This window comes from Schistocerca serialis, chromosome 8 (assembly GCF_023864345.2).
Source record: "Schistocerca serialis cubense isolate TAMUIC-IGC-003099 chromosome 8, iqSchSeri2.2, whole genome shotgun sequence".
NCBI lineage: Eukaryota > Metazoa > Arthropoda > Insecta > Orthoptera > Acrididae > Schistocerca > Schistocerca serialis.
In genome coordinates this window covers 153,384,880-153,406,233 of record NC_064645.1, presented here as the reverse complement: position 1 = coordinate 153,406,233, position 21,354 = coordinate 153,384,880, and the positions used below count along the sequence as shown (strand labels likewise).

At 43.5% G+C, this 21,354-nt stretch overlaps 1 protein-coding gene across 1 annotated transcript in view; it reads left to right on the top strand.

The window, feature by feature from the left end:
• Positions 1 to 21,354, top strand: part of LOC126416541 (tubulin beta-1 chain) — a 55,025-nt gene that overhangs the window by 28,386 nt on the left and 5,285 nt on the right. The window contains exons 2-3 of the mRNA XM_050084286.1: positions 19,606 to 19,943; positions 20,481 to 20,807. Of these exons, the coding sequence (XP_049940243.1) occupies positions 19,606 to 19,943; positions 20,481 to 20,807 (665 nt within the window). The remainder of the gene's footprint in view (positions 1 to 19,605; positions 19,944 to 20,480; positions 20,808 to 21,354) is intronic.

Genomic DNA, 21,354 nt, shown 5'->3' with positions numbered 1-21,354 from the left:
CACTGGAGAACTGTACGATGATTATTACGTAAGAGGTTTCGACACATACGACAAGCTTCTGAAAAGATACCCTAAACTGAAGTCTAAAAGCAATATTAAAAACATACTGAATTACGTGGCAAGGAAAAGAGAAGGAAATACAGTTTTCAAAGGAAATCGTACACTGCTGTTCAAGACCATCAAGGAGCGTGTAATGGCGAAATTCGATGAAGCGCGAGAATGCGGTTCCGCCTTCATTATTGGCATTTACAACATTTGGCATTGGACGTAGCCAGAAATCTCGGGTGTACAAACTTTACAGCCTCACTAGGATTTATTACTAGTTTGAAAAAGGAGTTTAGGATAACATCACGCCGAATCATTATGCTCCAAGCACGAAAAGATAAGGATGACGAAGAAGAGCTGATTGAAAGAGCTCAAATGTTTGTTGCTGACGTCAGTGAGCATACCACGAGAGAAAACATCTATATTAGTTCTGTATGGAACTGTGATCAGAGTCAGTTCAACTATGAACTTTCTTGTGACAGAACACTATCCATGAAAGGGGAGAGAAACACTGTCGCGATGTTGCAGTTCAGTTAACTGTGCAACACATAGTTATATGATCGCTGTTGCTATATCAATGGACGGACGATTGGCAGACAACCTCTATATTTGCTTCCAAGAATCCAGTGGAAAGTTTGGACCCCGCGTGTCAAGGGAAATAGAAACGCTGTGCCCCCCCCCCCCCCAAATGTCGTCGTCGATGCAAGTGTGAGTGGGAAGATGACGAAACATCTGAAGACGTTTTTTCTGTCGGTTTTGGATCCACATTTGTCGAGAAAGTCATTAGTACTTTGTGACTCCTGGTCTGGACATAAGGATGAACGAGTACTACTGGAAGCATCTGGCGGAAAACATGTAGATTTAAAAATCATTCCGCCTAAAACTAAAAAATATGCACAACCTCTGGATGTGTATTTCTTCAGGCAATATAAAATATATGCCAAGAGAATAACGGACTTCATTAAACTACGTTCCAGTAATATGCAGCCGAAATTGCACGACAGATTCTTTACCATGAATATGCATTCTGTCATTTACAATCAGTTATCTGCGGGAGTATACAGACCAATGCTTCGTTACGCGTGGCAGAACGCTGGCTACGATATTGGTGAACCAGTGAACAAAAGTGTCATTGACGTGGCGTTCAGCACTGATATTATAGAATGTGCAAATACGCCATGCGATCAACTTGCATTTCTTCACTGTGCGTTTTGCAGTCATTCGTATTGCTCGGAGCATTTTGACATTCCGCATTTACGTTTATAGTTAAGATTGCTGCATTGCGTACGGCGTCTACAATTAGATCTACAGTGATATCTAGAGCATGACTGCAGAGTTTTGCAGAAAAGACACCCACCAGCACATTGAGGTGCATAATGGTCCTGTAACCAAACGTTCATACAGATCTGTTTGTTCGAGCCCAAGTAATTTCCTGGTCAGACTAAAAACAACCATAGCACAACGACACAGTCTCCAGCTCAGCCACGTATGCGTGTAGTAGTTGAACTCTGCAGCGAACTGCAGCCGTAGACAAGGGCAGTGGTCGACTTACGAGCCTTTAGAGGTGTTGGTACGCAGCTGCTGCCAGTATTTGTAACGGACTGCAGATGGCATGCGGGCGGTTGGTTCTCCACAGGAAACGGGCTTTCCGAGTTCCTGTGGTGGCACCCTGTCCCACCTGCCCCATATCGAGCAGACACACCGAGTCGAAACGAGGCCACGAGAAGCGAGGCCAGGTCACAGGTCGTAGACCGGCTCAGCCACGCTCGTGTATTTTGGGAGGACGGTCTAGTTGCCGCTTCTTCGCGCACTGCCAACGGTTGCCAAAGCGGCGGACCCCCGCTCGCTTTCGACAGGTAGAGCTATGTGTACGTGTGTGGTTCCATACCTCAGTCGGCAAGGGCGGAACCTTATAGGATCACTTTCTGTCTGTCAAGCTCCATTTTTACTCTGAAACGGGTAAATGTAAGAAGCTGAAATTTATGTCGCAAAGTAAGATCCACGATCCCTTGGCGGTGTGAATAATTGAAGCTTCTAAATCTATGCAGTCAAAAGATCGGCGGGTACTGAAAGAGATCCGATCACCGTGAAATGCTGCATGATTTTCAGGTAAACTGTAGGCAGTGGCCAAAGGACGTGATGTCAGTTAGTCGTTCATCTGAGGAGGAATTTTGTTTCATGAAGTTCAATACGATATCCCGGGAGCCAGCATCGGTATGCACGCACTGCCAATATATTCCTAAACGACGCGCATAAAAACGGGATTTTTCTGGTGCTCATACCTCGGTTTCTATGGGTGATGTAAAGGTAGACTTAAGTATTTTGGATAGTGTGCTAGGGACCATTTGCTAGGGAACTTACGGAGGCACCGTTTAGCTCATGTGCGATTCCTGAGAAAACCCGAGAGAAGCGTTTCCACCATTTTTCGCTGTCAGGAGCGAATATCTACACAACGAAAAGCAGAAAATCTCTCAAATTTTAACGATTTATTCTCTAGGCATTTATCTAGAAACGTCATGTTCCCGTTTTCAAAAATCTGTATCTGCTATCGAGATAGTATTGGGTACCAAAACCGAGCCGCGCGTTCCAAATGGCTGATTTTTTTGCGATATATTCCTAATATCCCGATCGCAAATAATTGAAAAATTTCTGGATATATTTATCCGTTTCCGAGACAGAGAACTTCAAAGTTACCCTAGGTAAAATCCGGCGTAGATTATAAAGTGACGAAGCTGTAAAGCATCTTCGTTGTCAGATTTCTGGGCACCTTACGTTGTAGTACTGAAGCAAATGCATATAGTGCTGAAGCACACGTGAAATCCGGTCAGAGGTGGAAAATTAGTTTTCCATTGTTTTAATTTCACGTAAGTAAACTATCAAAATTTTCCTGACTCATAAAGTTCTTTTCATACGATTGAAATGCCCTGTTGTAGTGAGGAAAAGAAGCAAACCAGCAGTAAAATGTTTCTGCCAGAGCACAAAAACAGGCGAATATGCTCCTGCTTTAAGAGACTCAGACTGAAAAGTGCGGTACCAGCGGACTCATTCTACCTTCCTCAGTAGCGACTTTAAAAAGGTGTTTGAGTAGAACGGTAGGCACTGTTCTTGCACTCACAGCAACTTGAAAACGAAAGTTACTATCGTCGCTGGACGTAACGTGACTCAACAACGAATCACAGTAAATTCACGCAGACACTTGGTGGCGCTACTGAGGTCACAATACTGATAGCCTGTGACGTTCCACTACGCTATTTTTCTTGCTACGGGATGCGTCATGGCCAGAACAAGCGCGTAAAAAGTCAGGACTGATGCATTTCGCACCGAGAGCAGCAAACAGCTTTCGCAATGCAACCTCGCGGTGACTATATAATTTTTTCCCGAGGGGAAGCAAGAAATAACTGTTAACAACAAGCGTCGTCTGCCATCGTACAGATCAGCTTATTTCAGTTGAGGGGAAAGGTCGTGACCTGTCAGACAGTTGTTCCAGTGTTGAGCTTGGCTGCCAAGAAGGCCACATACTGTGTTAGCGTGCCTCGGAAAAGATAGGTCTCTGGATTGAGATACAAGCGCGTGAAAAATATCATGTAATTTACCGGTGAGTTTGCATCGGGTGCTCGTAGAGAGATCTTCCTCAGTCCTTGTCATTCCTGCATGACTGATGAGTATCAGGTATTGGTTGGTTTAAGGAAAGGGGGGGGGGGGGCACGAACTGCTCGGTCATCTGTCCTAGTATCAGGTATTAACTAGACGTGTACATCTGCAGCTGTGTGCGTGGGAAATGCATATGTTGTTCATGAACCATTTCATTTTCCGCTATTTCAGTTCGTAGAGGAGGCAGTTTTACCACGCTTTCACAAGCACAAGGATGGATTTTAGTATCTTAGCTTCCGTCACAGTTCCACGGCCAGAAGAAATACCAGTAGTCAGTTAATAAAGGACCAAAAACAGATTTTTCTGTCCCATTATCGCTAACAATACTGAGTGATGTGGTTCGCGGCAAAGAAAACAATATTCCTTTTGAATAATTCTTCAGCTGTACGCACCTTTTTTGACAGCGAATAGCCCCTGTACGATAGACTAAAGATGGTGCGACGTTGTATTTGGATCATCCCATCTATCGGGTGTACGCGTTCCGCTCAGTTTTACGAGAATAACTGATAAACGGTTTGAGTAAAGGAACCGAACTAGTTGACGTAATGGTAGTGCAGTCACATTTAGGAGAACTGGTGTTACAATCCATTTGAGAGAACTACATTTTGGTTTTCTGTGGTCATCCTAAAGTCTTTTTGTAATTATTAAGACCGGATAGCATACAATATTTAACTTCATAAACAATTCTGATGTGATGGAGGCGGAGCGAATTCCGAATGTCGGAAATATGGGTAAGGAAATCTACCCCTTCCTTCTGAAACAAACTATCCCGGGATTTTCCCTAGTAGATTTTAGGGATATGTATCACGGACGGTGACCGAACCACCATCTTCCCGAATGAAACTCCAGAGTCTTACCACTGCTCTAACTCTCTCGGTGACAATATCACGACGGAATTCGATTATACGGTCAGTTTTACATGCAAGTGAACGCCGTAATTTTAAATGTAACGTCCGCAGCCACATCTCTGGTAGTGGTCTGGAATCTGTATCAGTGCGGTTTTGGACAGTGTATAGATAAACAGTGTAATAGTTGAATGTTTTGTTTTGTCGGTTGCAGTTTAAAATTGCAAAATATCTGAAGAGTCGCTTATTTATATTTATATAATTATCAGAAATGCCTTCTGAGGTGCTTTAAGAAGCTATTTGGTTCGAATGAGGCAAACTGGGTGCTACAAGAGGATAATGATCCGAAACCTCGCAGCCTTCTCTGTACAGCGTGGAACGAAGACTGTGGGGTGTCCACGATGGATTGGCCTGCAATGATCTAGATGCAAATCCGATCGAAAATTTAGGGACGTATATCAAGATAAAGCCTAAAGGAAAGCGAATTTATACTTTGAAGCAGCTCTTAGATCAAATGAGGACGATATGGAGATCGTTACCGAGAGAATATTCAGAAAATATGGTGAAAAGCATGCCAAATGGTTCAAGTGGCTCTAAACACTATGGGACTTAACATCTGAAGTCATCAGTCCTAGACTTAGAACTACTTAAATCTAACTAACCTAAGGACATGACACACATCCATGCCCGAGGCAGGATTCGAACCTGCGACCATAGCAGTAGCGCGGTTCCGGACTGAAGCGCCTAGAACCGCTCGGTCACATGGGCCGGCCAAAGCATGCCAAAAAGGTGCCAAGCTATAATCCATAATGGCGTACACTTTCTTCTGGAACTGACTATAGGTCGGAACCAATCGTTTAACTCCTTGCTGTAGGAGGCAGTTGTCCTCGGCCGCGCAAAAATATCTGTACAATACCTCACAGAACTTGTTTAAGGCCAAAGACAGCGTACTCACTTTAAATAGGGAATAGTCTTTGTTCCGCTTCATTCTTATTCAACTATGACGATGCTATTTTATGATACCGGTGTCGGTGAGCTGTGCTAAAGTTTTCCTTCTGTGGCTGAGTAGGACAGAAGTACTGACATGTTGGATGTGGTATATGAAATGAGCCATAAGATTTGCGTATCTCCTTTATACTTCAACTGTTACGGGGCAAGTGACCCAGCTGGAGGACGTCTGACCTAAACAAAGGCCACTATAATCGTGCGCTTAGAAGTCAGTGACACGTAATGTATTCGTCTGATGGAGGTTTACCATATTCTGAAGTTGCTCTTTGCACCGTGCCCCAAAGGTGAGAGTAAATATGAATCCTCTTTGAAGATTACGAGCGGCCGTCTCTGTGATGATCAGAAAGCCGGCGATGAAGCCATTGACTCGGCGCCTCTGTTTATGCCACACGTGGACGGGGAGGACGACGACGTAGGGTGTGGCGAACGCTGGCAGAGAGACGGGTAATGTGGCGCCAAGCCAGTCCCCGCGGTGCGTGCTATTCTTGTACGCAGGTCACACACGCACCGCACACAGCACGGTGGCCACCGAGGCGACTTCCCCGTGGCAGCCTCTTTATCGCCACCTCTCTACGGTCTGCTTGAGAACCTCCAAAAGCGAGACTCGTAGCTTATCGCTGAGAGCTTTCTCACGCTTCCGGCGCCTCTCTGAAGTCATAAACCGGTGAAGAATCCTAACTTTGCTGCCTTAATTTCGGCATTCTTATCTTGTGTTTCTGGGTCTGTTGAGATCAGAAGTTGGGAGGACACTAAGCGTGACTTTTGGATCCCAGCCTGTTGGAGGTTCAGACAGCCTGCTGGAAAATAAGCACACAGATGTCTTGCGGTTATATTAAACATCTTCCGTGGAAGACCAAGAAGATTTAATTTCTTTTTATTTTGTTGAACCCCCCACTCGCATGTTCCCAGAATATTGAGTTGCTTCTGAACCTCTTCGTGCATAATCCTGTATATGGCTGGGAAAGATGCGACCCTCTAGCCTTTTACCTTTGTGTTAGGTGATTACCAACGCTATGTGGTTTTTATCCTTGATCGTAGTTTCCATAGTTGTGGAAACCACGATACAGTGAGACAAACTGTTATAAAACTTATTTTTCACCAAACGTACGCGGCAAAACATCAATACAAACAACGTCCGTCATATTGTCAAATTTTGTCAGTTTCCCTCAAACAGGCTCTGTGTTTGACAATTACTTTGAACAGCACCGAAAACATTCAAATTTTTGGCGAACATCGTAAAGTGTGATGGCTCTGAGCACTATGGGACTCAACTGCTTAGGTCATAAGTACCCTAGAACTTAGAACTACTTAAACCTAACTAATCTAAGGACATCACACACATCCATGCCCGAGGCAGGATTCGAACCTCCTACCGTATAGCTGTCGCGCGGTTCCAGATTGTAGCGCCTAGAACCGCTTGGCCACTTCAGCCGGCTCGTAAAGTGTGACAAATTATGTGTCCGTTTACGGGGATCTGTTGATGAACTCTCATAAAATGTGGTGTTGCGATGTGGCACAAATGCCAGAACACGTCACTTTTTTTTTCTTTTGTTCGTAGTCCTTTAGCTTCAAACTACGAACTGTTTCGAATAGCTCAGTATTAGGGATGCGAAAAACCGACTAGTTAAAACCTATACCGGTATTTTTGCTCTGAATAACCGGTATTTTTCATTATTTCTTTGGTTACGGTGATGACAGCTGCTTGTTATTTTTTTAGTAATAACCCATTAAAAAAGATTTATTAATTAGCCATAGCAATAATGCTAAAATGTTTCATTTTTAAATAAAACTTTTTTTTTAAAAAAGTAATTTTCATTCTTAAAATTTGCTTTGGTTTGAAGCATTGCGTTATTATAAAAAATGGGAAAAGCGATCAGAGCTATGTTAATAACAATGCCGACGGAAACGAGCAACAAACACATGGCATAAGAATTGATACAGAATTGCTGAGACAATAACTCCGTTATCGTGTGTCGTAGTTTAAGGTACGCTTGTACATTCAGTGTGTTAGAATCACCCACACATGGGACATCGGTAGTTTCTTTCTGTCGTCGTCTGTATTGCAGAATGGCATCAACCCTAGTTTGGAAATATTTTCTAAAATGACGTAGTAATGAAGTATAATGTCTCATTTGCTTTAAAAGAAATATTTGTCTGCCACTTCTGTGAAATCATAAATGAGGAAGCAGATTATGATAACAGTGATAAATTAAGCTTAACAGCATTTCATTCATAGGATACAATGAAGTAGACAGTACCGTAACAGATCTGCTGTCTGTGTCTACGTAATATGCCTTCATCTGCTTGTAGCCCTTGATAACGGGCAAATTTAACACGAAAAATAAGAATTCTTCAGCCTCGGTTTTCACCCTTTAGCAATGACTATTTGTAATGCCCGGATAGTTGTACGATCCCCGATTACAGCATGGTTTTTGACCAGAGTTCCAAAAAATGCTGGCTATTTTGTCTAGTGTTCAAATACTTATCACTTTTCGGGAAAAGCAGCGAACGGTGGACGAACTAAGTTTTCTTTTATTTGCCTATTTAATTTAACATTTTGATTATGTGTATCTTGAGACTGAGTCAAAATTGTTCAGTCTTTGTTCGATTACTACATTTATTGCAGCAAATAACACGAATAAAATACCGAAAAATCGGTCATTTCAGAAACCATTTATTTTGAGCCAGGGATAACCGCTGTCCCTACTCACACCCAAACCTCCAGGTGTCAGACACTCAGATCGGCACCAAACGTTGAGTGTCGAAAGAGTATAAACCAAAACTCGGATTTAGTTCGTACTATGTGCTGCCGTCCAGGAGAACGGGCGTAAACTTTAAAAAAGTAACACCAGAACTACGTATCAAATCAAAAGCATAAAAGTAATACGTATAGCCTCCGTGGGGAAGTTGGTAGCGTGTTTTATCGTCGTACCAAGGGTTCTGGATTCTAACCCTCAGTCTTTTTTTTTTAACTGTTTATACATGAAAGTGTTATACGCGACTAATAATACTTTCGCACATGTGATGCAATTATTTCTTTATTCTACTGTTCTGATTGTTCGTGTTTATTCTGTGAAATTACAAATGTACTAACTGCTTCATTACGAGTTGTCTGTGCTGTCGCACATGTCGACAGAAAACCACACTGCTCATAAAAGTTTCACGCGCAAACAGTTAAAAAAATTATCAGTGGGGTCTGAACGCAGGACCTCACCCCCCCCCCCCCCCCCCCCCCCGGGGAACTCACCTGCGCGAAATTTACAAAGCGGTTATTCACAGATACGCCTTTCCAGCCCTCCGTCGTTCTGGTGTTACTTTTCATTACTGTTTACCCATGTCCTACTGGACGCCAGCACATAGCACGGACTAAATCGGTGTTTCGGTTGACTCTAACGACGTAAAACGTTTAGTACCGATCTGGATGTCTGACATCTGGAGGTTTGGGTATCAGTATACCAGCCTATCCACAGAGGCTCCGTCATTTGCAGACGCCCTTCCTCTGAAGGATTTGCGCAGTGCAGCGAGAGCACTGAGCGGGTTGCGGTGCTCTCGCTACACACACACACACACACTTCTTTCACACCCGCCCGCTAACCACACGCTTGAGGAAACGCGTCGGCCTCGCTGGTGAAGAGCCCTGCGCCCCTCGCGGAGCCCCATTCTGTCCGTCAGCCTCTGGGCTTTCAATTACGGGTGCGCTCTCGCAATTAAGGCCGAGCCCAGCGCAGACGCTCATTACGTCCTTTTGCACGCTCCCGCAGTACACGCATCTCCTGACGCGGCTCAAAGTGGGACCTCGCAGCCACGCCCCTCGTTACATTCACGCTGTAGCTACCGAGTACAGCGACGAAACACACGTCAACAGGTGCTCACGCCCATATTCAGCCGTCTCCTCTCCCCCTGATGATACCGCGGTTGTAATTACATACGCACACAGCAGCGGACTGAAACTGCTTCATAAAAGAAAAGAATACTTTTTTATTATTTCGCATCTGAGGAAGCCGCAATGCCACAATAATACAGGTGTTTATAAATCAGTTATACACAAGTAAACTTCAGTTGTGAAAATGGTAAATAATTAACAGTAATGTTTGATAAGCACTGAATGCAGTATGTCTTCCTAACACTGTTAGTTCCCGGCATTCCCGCTAGGTGGCATGCGCGAATGAGTGCTGCAGTATATCTTCAAAGTTTTATTCCCACCTAACACTATTAGTTCCCGACGTTCCCGCTAGGTTGCATGCGTGATGGAGTTGTTCTAACAGTCATAGAGTTGCGTAACGCGGCAGTGTGCGCACTGTTGGTTATGGTTTCCTAACACAAATCCGCTACTGCAATTCAGAGACAATTCTACATCTGCATAGACACTACGCACTTCACCTTACGGCGCGTTGCTTAGGGAACCCTGTACAACTACCAGCCATTTCCATTCCTATTCCACTCGCAAATAGAACGAGGGAAAACGACTGTGTGCCTCCGTATCAAGCCTAATTTCTCGTATCTTATTTTCGTGGTCCTTATGTGCAATAAATCGTGGAGGTAACAGAATCGTTCTGCAGTCAGCTTCAAATGCCCAAATGTGTTTCTCGAAAAGAATGTCGCCATCAGTTCCCGAAGCATCCCATTGTTATTCGAACTTAACCGGTAATAAATCTAGCTGCCAGTCTCTGAATTCCTTCGATGTATTCCTTTAACCCGACCTGATACTGCCGACCGGGTGGCCGAGCGGTTCTAGGCGCTACAGTCTGGAACCGCGAGACCGCTACGGTCGCAGGGTCGAATCCTGCCTCGGGCATGGACGTGTGTGATGTTCTTAGGTTAGTTAGGTTTAAGTAGTTCTAAGTTCTAGGGGACTGATGACCTCAGAAGTTCAGTCCCATATTGCTCAGAGCCATTTGAACCATTTTGAAGCCGACCTGGTACGAATCTCAAACGCACGAGCATACTCAAGAATGGGTCGCACTAGCGTGCTATATACGGTCTCCAAACCGCCTTTCCTAGCAAAATCCTCACGCATTTGTTCCATTTCATATCACTTTGCAACGTTACGCCATGATATTTAAACGACGTGACTGTCAAGCGGGACACTACTAATGCTGTATCCAAACATTACAGATTTGTTTTCCTACTTGTCCACATTACCTACATGTTTCATCGTACCAACTAGAAATTTTAAGTCATCTTGTATCCTCCTACAGTCACCCAACTTCGAAGTATTACCATACCCCACAGCATCATCAACAAACAACCGCAGATTGCTGCCCACCCTGTCTGCCAGATCGTAATGTTTATAGGGAATAATAACAGTCCTATCCCACTTCCCCTGGGGCCCTTCTGACGATACCCTGATTCATAGACATAAACTTCTGTCTCAAGAAAATTTATTGTATTCGAACTGAGGATACATTCAAAGATTCTGCAGCAAACCGATGTTAGGAATATTGGTCTGTAATTTAGCGGGCCTGTTCTTTTGTCCTTGTTATACACAGCAATCACGTGCGCAATTTTCCAGTCGCTTGGGACTTTGTGCTGGGCGAGAGATTCGCGATAAATGCAATGGCCAATGTGGTAGCGTACTCTTTGAAAAACCTAATTGGGATTCTGTCCGGACCTGGTGATTTATTTGGTTTCATCTCCTTCAGTTGTTTCACTGCGCCTGGGATGCTTATTACTATATCGTCCATATGGGAGTCTTCTGTTCGACGGTCAAACGAAGGTATGTTTGAACGATTTGTTGAACATGAAATTCAAAACTCCGGCCTTCGTTTTGCTGTTAAACTAATTGAAGACAAAGTACCACCAACTACCACCTCAAAGACAGTTTTTAATTGGTACAATTGTTTCTTCGAAACTGGCAGTGTAGCACATAGGACGCCGACTCAGGGTAGCTAGCAGTCTCTGACGCAGCAATTGAAAAAGTTCGGCAGTCTTACTACAATCGTAATCTGGCTAAATCACTCAGACATTCCAGATTAGAATTGAATATGCCTGATGTTACGGTGTGGAAGGTATTGCAAGCTTTAAGAGAAAGTGACAAAGGAAAATGAGCTTAATTCTGTGCAGAGATGATTAGCAAAATGCAGACAGCAGATAATTTTCTTAATAAAATTGGTGTGCAATGTCGAAGCAACCTTCCGTACCTGCGATAAAATAAATGGGCGTAATGTTAGGGTGTGGAGTGCAAGCTATACTGCATTCAGTGCCGTATCAAACATTTCCCTGAGTTAATTACCTTTTTCACAAATAAAGGTTACTTTTGAATAATTTATAAACAACCTGCATACGCTATTCGATCAAAGGTATTCGGACACCGCTATGACATACGGAACTGCCCACTAGATGTCACGAAAGGCACACCCGCCAGTATAAAAGGCGACAGGAAGTACATAGTGTATCAAAAAGAATCATCCGATTTAAAAAAAAATCGTAACTTGTTATTTTAGATCTGTGCGTGAACAACGTACTGTTGGAAAGAGCAAACTCTCGAGTTTTACATGGTTCCCGCTAGGTGGCAGCAGTGTGGGCCCACTTCAGTTCCAGTAAAAGTGGTGTCGGGGCAATAGAAAGCGTTTTGTGTTCTACGTTTTGCGCAGTGCTGGTCAGTAATAACAGTTCAGCGTGACTTTCGTACCAGCTCTGGTGTGTAGGTCCTCCTATAGCATAGAGCATTAGACGATGGCATGAACAATTCCCAGAAACAGGTTGTTTGTGTAAAGGCAAATCGCTGGGCCGTCCCCGAGTGTCGAACGCATCCGCCATAGTTTCACATGGGCTCCACAGAAACCTGTTCGTTGTGCAGCTCATGCCCCCGATGTCCGTCTGGCATGTGTTGCGTCGATGTTTACACATGAAACCATACAGAATTAAGTTACTGTAAGCTCTTCGTGAAGGTGGCAAACAACAAAGTGTGGAGTTCTGTAATTTCGTTCTTGGCAAAATGGAGGATGACAGTTTTCTTCCACGCTTAGCATGTAGTGACGAGGCAGCATTCCATTTAAATGGAAAGGTGAATCGTCATAATCTGAGAATATGGGATAGGAAACAAACACATGAAGTTGTACAACATGAGAGGAACTCTCCAAAATTTAATGTGTTTTGTGCAGTTGTACGGGAAAAAGGTGTATGGCCCATTTTTCTTTGCCGAGAACACTGTTACAGGAAGTACATATCACGATATGCTAGGGAACCTTCTTTTCCAGCATTTGGAGACCGAACGACTTCATTTAAAATAGGATGGGGCACCGCAACACTGTCATCTGGAAGTGCGGGAATTTTTAAATCAAAGGATTACTGAACGATGGATCGGTCGCACTGGACCATTTGACTCAGCCTTACATTACTGGCCACGAAGGTCACCGGTCCTGACTATGTGATTATTTATTGTGAGGGTTTATAAATGACACTGTTCGTGTCTCCGTTACCAACAACAACAATGAATGAACTGAGACATCGCATAAGAGCAACTGTTGAAGCTGTAACTCAAGGCATGCTCGCTGCAGTCTGGGAACAGTTTGAATACCGCATTGAAATATGCCGTGCATCTCAAGTGGGGCATATTGAACACCTGCGAAAAGATACGAGAAAAACTTTTTCAGTTTGCCGTTCATCAAAAAACAAAATTCATTATATATGTTTTCAGAAACACAGACGTGCCAAATCGGTTACACCCTGTGCTGTGCTGTCAGTAGCGAAGCAGTAAAGGCAGCGTGGGTCGGTCACGAGAGCTGTGACTTCGTACGTTGAATAGTCACGCCACCTGAGTAACAACTCGATAGTGACATTTCCACCTTTTTAAAGCTGCCCAAGTCGACTGTTACTGTGACAGTGAAGTGGAAAGGTGAAGTAATAACCACAGATAAACCAAACTTTGGCAGGGACTATCGAGCATTGTAAAAACTCGCATGAAATCGGCGGAAGGAATCACTCGTGAGTTCCAAAGTGCTACAAGCAGTCCACCTAGCACAATGGCTGCGTGTGGTATGTTAAAAAGAATGTGGTACCGTGGTCGAGCAGATTCGCATAAGCAACACATTTCTATAGCGACGCTTTATGTGATAAGTCAGGTAAATAAGATGTGTTGCAACGATATTGGGATGTTTTTCGCGGTTAGTGTGTTGTCACCTTTCAGCCCTAAATGCGGAATGATATGAACACATTACTGCGTACAGTAAAGGAGCAGTTAGGAGACGGTGATTGATTGCATCAGCAGGACAATGCCTCTTGTAAGAAAAGAGCATCTCCGTAAGGCAATGGCTAGTGGACAATAACATCCCTGAAATGGACTGGCTGCTCAGATAAGCACCCACTGGAAAATCTTTGGCATGAGTCTATCGTGGGGAGCATTCAGCTCACGCTAGGTGAGGAGAACCCTAAGTCATAGTGACGTAACATTACATCATCGTGACGTAAATAACCTAAATCGACTATATGAGTGCGTATATCGACCTTTGCGGTTGTACCGATAACGTCAAAGCTAAATGTAAATACATGTGTACAAACGAAGAGACAGGAGTTACGTTACGCTCATCCCAGTTGAATTAATTTTTAAGCTGTAATCCCAACAATTTGGGATGGTATTATGTGTTTCAGGAACATAATGAATGTCTGAACAAAGGAACCATAACGAAAGTAAAAAAAAGCTTTGTCAACTTTTTCAAGAAATCCGATGAATCGTGCATAAAACGTGTGGATAGAAACGTGAAATAATTATTAAGCTGAAATCCAAAGAATGTGGGATATTATTGTGTGTTTCATGTACATAACGAATATCTGAATGAAGGAATCATAACCATAACGAAAGTGTCTAGGCATTTTTTAGTCTGATTAATCGTGCATAAATCAAGTGGATAAAAACGTGCAATAGGGAGAAATTAGTGTTCCGTATTTTTAAAAAAGCCAATGAATTGTACATAATTCATGTGGGCAGAAACGTTAAACTGAGAAACTGAAGTTCGAAGTAATTACGAATGTTGCTGGAAATATTAACCCATCTAGTTCCATTTAACTTTGCCTTCATTTTGTAAATCAACTAAGAACAATGAACAGTGCAGATTCAAGACGCACACAACAGTCGATGTATACAGAATGCACACAACAGTCGATGGGACAACTCGTGAAACTCACGATGACGCGTGCGTACGTCACGTTGACGTAGGGCTCTCCTCTCCTAGTGTGAAATGAATGCTACCCATCGTTGGCTTGCTGCTGCAGATGTCGGAGCTATGAGCCGCATAAATAATATCGCTGGAGTTACAGTAAATTAGAATACCCCTTACATAACAAATGTATTAGACACCTGAACCATTGAACTGAAAAAAATAGACTTATGGGATGAAGGTATTTTCTTTTCTCATCTGATTGTTGTTTACTGTTTAAACGAAATAGAAGGTCAGCCGCATATGATTGTGTGAGTGCTATTTCCAAGATACAACGAGTCTTCATAACATGCCTATTTTCAGCGGGCACATCAACGAATGAAATTACGGAGAAACCGCATCATCTATTCTTCGTCTGAATCACGGACGTCCGGAAAGTTCTGTGCTGCTGTCGTTTATAATTAGAAATGAAACGAGCGGTACTGGCAGCTGCTGAAGACGGGCCGATTTCCAAGAAGCATTCCTGTGGGCACCCAGGTGTCTCGCTATGCAGTTCCTCTTCCTGCTTAACATGCGCCAACGACTGTAGTCGGTCTGATACCTTCAGAAAAAGAAGCGAACATGTGTTTTCCTAACCTACATGCATGCTGCCACACACTGTTTAAGCAAAATGCGTAATAACGGTGAGCATTAAACCGTCTGTAGTCCCGTAACTGTGATATATAATCGAAGCGTACTTAAAACATTGTGTTAAAGTCTGACGGTGTTTATTATGGGGACGATGGTAATTTACCGCGCGGCCACTAGGGTAGGATGGGCGTATTACCAGTCAGAAAGTTTGATTGCATTCATTACCATTGAATGGTCATCTGACTTCTAACTTGGAGTATTGAGTACACGTTCGCGACCAGGTATTTCCAGCAAATGTTTCACGTTTATTGGCCGCTCCATGTCCTCAAATAAAAGAATGCGGTTGGAAATAGCTAAGTTACAGAAGTCGAAACACTGGTTAGTTTTAGAACGTGATGTACACTACTGTTCATTAAAATTTCTACACCAAGAAGAAATGCAGATGATAAACGGGTATTCATTGGACAAATATATTATACTAGAACTGACATGTGATTACATTTTCACGCAATTTGGGTGCGTAGATCCTGAGAAATCAGTACCCAGAACAACCACCTCTGGCCGTAATAACGGCCTTGATACGCCTGGGCATAGAGTCAAACAGAGCTTGGATGGCGTGTACAGGTACAGCTGCCCATGCAACTTCAACACGATACCACAGTTCATCAAGACTAGTGTCTGGCGTATTGTGACGAGCCAGTTGCTTGGCCACCATTGACCAGACGTTTTCAATTGGTGAGAAATCTGGAGAATGTGCTGGCCACAGCAGCAGTCGAGCAGTTTCTGTATTCAGAATGGCCCGTACAGGACCAGCAACATATAGTCGTGCATTATCCTGCTGAAATGTAGGGTTTCGCAGGGATCGAATGAAGGTTAGAGCCACGGGTCGTAACACATCTGAAATATAACGTCCACTGTTCAAAGTGCCGTGAATGCGAACAAGAGGTGACCGAGACGTGTAACCAATGGCACCCCATACCATCACACCGGGTGATACGCCAATATGGTGATGACGAATACACGCTTCCAATGTTTGTTCACCGCGATGTAGCCAAACATTGATGCTACCATCATGTTGTAAAGAGAACCTGGTTTCATCCGAAAAAATGACGTTTTGCCATTCGTGCACCCAGGTTCGTCGTTGAGTACACCATCGCAGGCGCTCCAGTCTTGTGACGCAGCGTAAAGGGTAACCGCAGCCACAGTCTCAGAGCTGATAGTCCATGCTGTTGCAAACGTCGTCGAACTGTTCGTGCAGATGGTTGTTGTCTTGCAAACGTCCCCATCTGCTGACTCAGGGATCGAGACGTGGCTGCACGATCCGTTACAGCCATCTGGATAAGATGCCTGTCGTCTCGACTGCTAGTGATACGAGACCGTTAGGATCCAGCACGGCGTTCCGTATTACCCTCCTGAACCCACCGATTCTATATTCTGCTAACAGTCATTGGACCTCGACCTACGCGAGCAGCAATGTCGTGATACGATAAACCGCAATCGCGATAGGTTACGATCTGATGTTTATCGAAGTCGGAAACGTGATGGTGCACATTTCTCCTCCTTACACGAGGCATCACAAAACGTTTCACCAGGCAACGCCAGTCAACTGCTGTGCGTGTATGAGAAATCGGTTGGAAACTTTCCTCATGTCAGCACGTTGTAGATGTCGCCACCGGCGCCAACCTTGTGTGAATGCTCTGAAAAGCTGATCATTTGCATATGACAGCATCTTCTTCCTGTCGGTTAAATTTAGCGTCTGTAGCACGTAATCTTCGTGGTGTAGCAATTTTAATGGCCAGTAGTGTATTTAACTTCCTAGAGTGATTCTATAGATTCTGATTCATGCCTTTTCTCATAGAACGTTCAGCTCCCGGATTGGGGCGCTGAAACTGTAAAGTGCACGTTCCCGCGCAACAGATACTTCGCCATTTGATCCTATATGAATATTGCTTTTATGAAAATATAGGCACCCATGTAAACTGGATCCTACAGATCGATTTACTCTTGCCACTGTCTTCACCGTGTACCAATTTGTAACCATAATGCAGAGTGAAGATGTTGATCTGGATAATGTGCCAAATCACATTTAGTCTGGTTTAATAATCCGCGACTCATCTACATTTGAGGAAGGACAACATTCGACAGAACTGTATTACGCATGGCGATTTTTGTATGACGAAATGAGGACGATATATCAACATCGGTTTTAGATGTCCGAAAGTAGTAGCGCTGAATAACGTATGATAATGAAGTACAGCATGTTGGAATGAGGTCTTTCCTCAAATTTATCAAGGCTATGGTGCCCACCCAGAAGATACGTTACCTACCTCCACATGGTGTTAATCGTGGCGAATGTAGATAATGCATTCCCCTGTGGAAAGCTCAATACATGACTTGAGATATGGAGAACCACCATACAACTGAGTCATTGGCATGTCATTTATATTTGTATAATATGCTAACCATTGTGAAGTGCAGGGAAGAGGGTACTTAGCTTGGTACATTGCTGATCCAATGTTAGCTCACGTATTTTAATGTGAGATGGCGGTTCTTCCCCATTTTGTTCATGACTAACTCACCCAGCGTCAGTATGTTGAGGTAGCGACACATGCCACGCCAGAGTCTAAAATTCAGTAAACAAGACAGTCATCATTCCAACATGATGTAGCCAAACTGCTAATGAGTGTAATTATGGTGTAATGCCAAACAAGAATTCAGGTAGCAATCTTTGACAGAGATCTATAATTAGAGAACTTACAAATGGAAAAAAGTTGATAATATACTGGGAAAATGTGTACATTATTCGGCTGACAGACAGGCATTTGATGATATCATCCGTGTGACATTTGCTGTTACACACAAAGACCTCCTCTTAGATTTTTGTATGCATTATGGCATCTTTCCGTAGCTTTTGGAATACAGCAAAGAACTTCTTTGGGTCACCTACAATTTGACCCTACTTAGAGTGCGTTTAAATTTGTTCATAATTGAGTTTCTACCAAGAATTTCAATTATGCATATATCTGTTACATGCTGAGCAAACATCAGTGTTTGCACAGTTCCCAAATTAGAACTTCCCATTTCGAACATGTCATTACTGTGAAACTATTTAATTTATCTAAAGTTATGTATTTTTTCCGCTTTTGTTTATGTATTTTGGTGTTAATGACTCAAATGGCTCTAAGCACTATGGAACTTAACATCTGAGGTCATCAGTCCTCTAGACTTAGAACTACTTAAACCTAAGGACATCACACACATCCATGCCCAAGGCAGGATTTGAACCTTCGACCGTAGCAGCAGCACAGTTCCGAACTGAAGCGCATAGAATCCAAACTGAAGCGCCTAGAAACACTTGGCCACAGCAGCTGGCAGTGTTAATCAGTTCTTTGTCTTCAACTGCCTTCATTGTTGGTCTGTTTCGATAAGAAGCACACTGAACAGAGCAATCAGATATGTTCCATTAATTTTCCCTCTCTTTGTTTTTGTAGTTCCAGGATTCAAAAATTTCCTCTAGGTTTTCTTAGAATAGTTCTGATGATACTCAATCTCTTTCTTTGGATCCTTTTTAATTTCCTAAACCTTAAATATACAAATACTCTCACGGAATCTGTTGCATTGACATATGTATTATTGGGTACGCTTTCACAGATTGAGTAAATGCCTTGCTTGTGAGTGGCTGTCAGCACAGATCCTCTACAATATTACCATGCAATGACACATTATACAGATGGAGTTGTGGTTAAATGAAACTTCCTGGTAGATTAAAACTGTGTGCCAAACTGGTACTTTAACAAAGAACCTTGCCTATTGCTAGCGCTGCTCTTACCGACTGAGCTATTCAGGTATGACTCACAATCTCCTCACAGCTCTCCTTTTGCCAGTAGCTCTTGCCCATCTTCAAACTTTACATAGTAGCTCTGTGGGGAAAAAGAATATTGCAAAGAAATGGCGTAGCAGCAATCTAGGGGATTGTATCCAGAATGATTTTTCACTTTGTTGTGACCATTTCTCTACGATAGCCTTTTCTTCTGGCATTATGGTCCAGCTCGGTATGCAACAAGACGTGTGAAATTTGCGAGGTATAAGACAAGTACTGGTGACAGTGAAACCTGCATATCTTGGCAGGTAAGGCAAGGTTCTAGATTAGTCTGTCTGGCACACAGTTTTAATCTTCCTGGAAGTTTCAAAACAGTGCACAGTCCACTGCAATAAAAGACTAGTTCTAGCTGTCTAATGTTTTAAAAGGATCAGCCCAGCAAGTATAGTTTTATACAGCTGTCTTTTGCAGACGAAGGTGTTTTAAAGGGCAACTTGTCTCATTGTTGCAGTTCTGGGAAATCATATCCGACGAGCACGGCATCGACCCGACAGGCGCCTACCACGGCGACTCAGACCTGCAGCTTGAGCGCATCAATGTGTACTACAATGAGGCGTCGGGCGGCAAGTACGTGCCACGTGCCATCCTGGTGGATCTGGAGCCCGGCACCATGGACTCTGTGCGCTCCGGACCCTTCGGTCAAATCTTCAGGCCGGACAACTTCGTGTTCGGTCAGAGCGGCGCTGGCAACAACTGGGCCAAGGGCCACTATACGGAGGGCGCAGAACTTGTCGACTCAGTGCTCGATGTTGTGCGCAAGGAGGCCGAGAGCTGCGACTGTCTCCAGGGGTGAGTAATCTGTGGTGATGCCTCTTCTGAATCACTTTTGGCCATGTCCTTAAAACCTTGTCCTTTCCTTGGCAAAACAAGATGTGTACATGTCTGCATGGGTTGATGATGTTATTGAACTAGAGCAACCTGCTTCAACTTGGACCTGCTTACTGTCTTAGTCTCCCACTTCTATATTTACCACACTCTGTTAACAAATCAACTGTTACTTAATCCCTCTGGATGTGCCCTATCAACTGAAACCTTCTTCTAGTTATTCAATTTACCTATCTGAACTTCTGTATATATCCGTACATTCTTATCTAACCTGAAATGCTTACTGCCTATGTCTCTCTTCTGTGCAATCCTCTACTTCTTCAGGCAAACTCGTTCACAAAAGGCTTCCTAACATTTAACGTATATAGGAAATAACTCATTGTCTACTGTTGATGGATGAGTATTATTTGTTACTGTTTGGTTATTACTATTTGCTTACATTGACGTCATGCAAGTTTTACGCCAGTCATGATGGTCTGTAATGGTCCATCCTGTTCGCAGGTTCCAGCTGACGCACTCACTGGGTGGTGGCACCGGCTCCGGAATGGGAACGCTGCTCATCTCAAAGATCCGTGAAGAGTACCCAGACCGCATCATGAACACCTACTCGGTGGTGCCCTCGCCCAAAGTATCTGACACAGTGGTAGAGCCCTACAATGCGACACTCTCCGTGCACCAACTGGTTGAGAACACCGACGAGACCTACTGCATCGACAATGAGGCCCTGTATGACATTTGCTTCCGTACACTGAAGTTGACCACACCCACATACGGTGATCTCAACCACCTCGTCTCGCTCACCATGTCCGGAGTCACCACATGCCTCAGGTACGTACGCTGCTGATTCCGTGCCGCGCATAGTTACATTGGCAACACGGCAAAGGGATGAAAGGAGTGTAAATCACAGCTAGGAGGAGACTCTGACTGGTTCATTTATATGCTTGGCATCTTGGCAAACATAAGAAACCCTGTATACAGAATAGCCATACGGTCTTCAAATAACTTTTGTCAGAACGGATAAGCTATCACATTGATATGAGATAAATGGAGTGGACACCATCATTGTTAGTACATATTGACATGCTGCCTGTTACATTCTTCTCGGGATCTTTGGCCGATGACCATTTAGTGATTTTTTGATTTTTTACATCTCATCAGCAGGAATGGTCGACGTTACCAGAGATCCACCTTCCATTCCTGCTGAAGGTAAACTGGAAGGTGAATCTTTGACGTAATGTATTTGGTACTGTGTGTCACTAATAAATTGCTCCCCAGAAAATAAGAAATTAGAGGATGCGGCAACTACTGAGATGGAATGATGAACGGAAAAGAAGACAATTGAGTAACAAAATGCTTCAGACATGAGGAATACTTG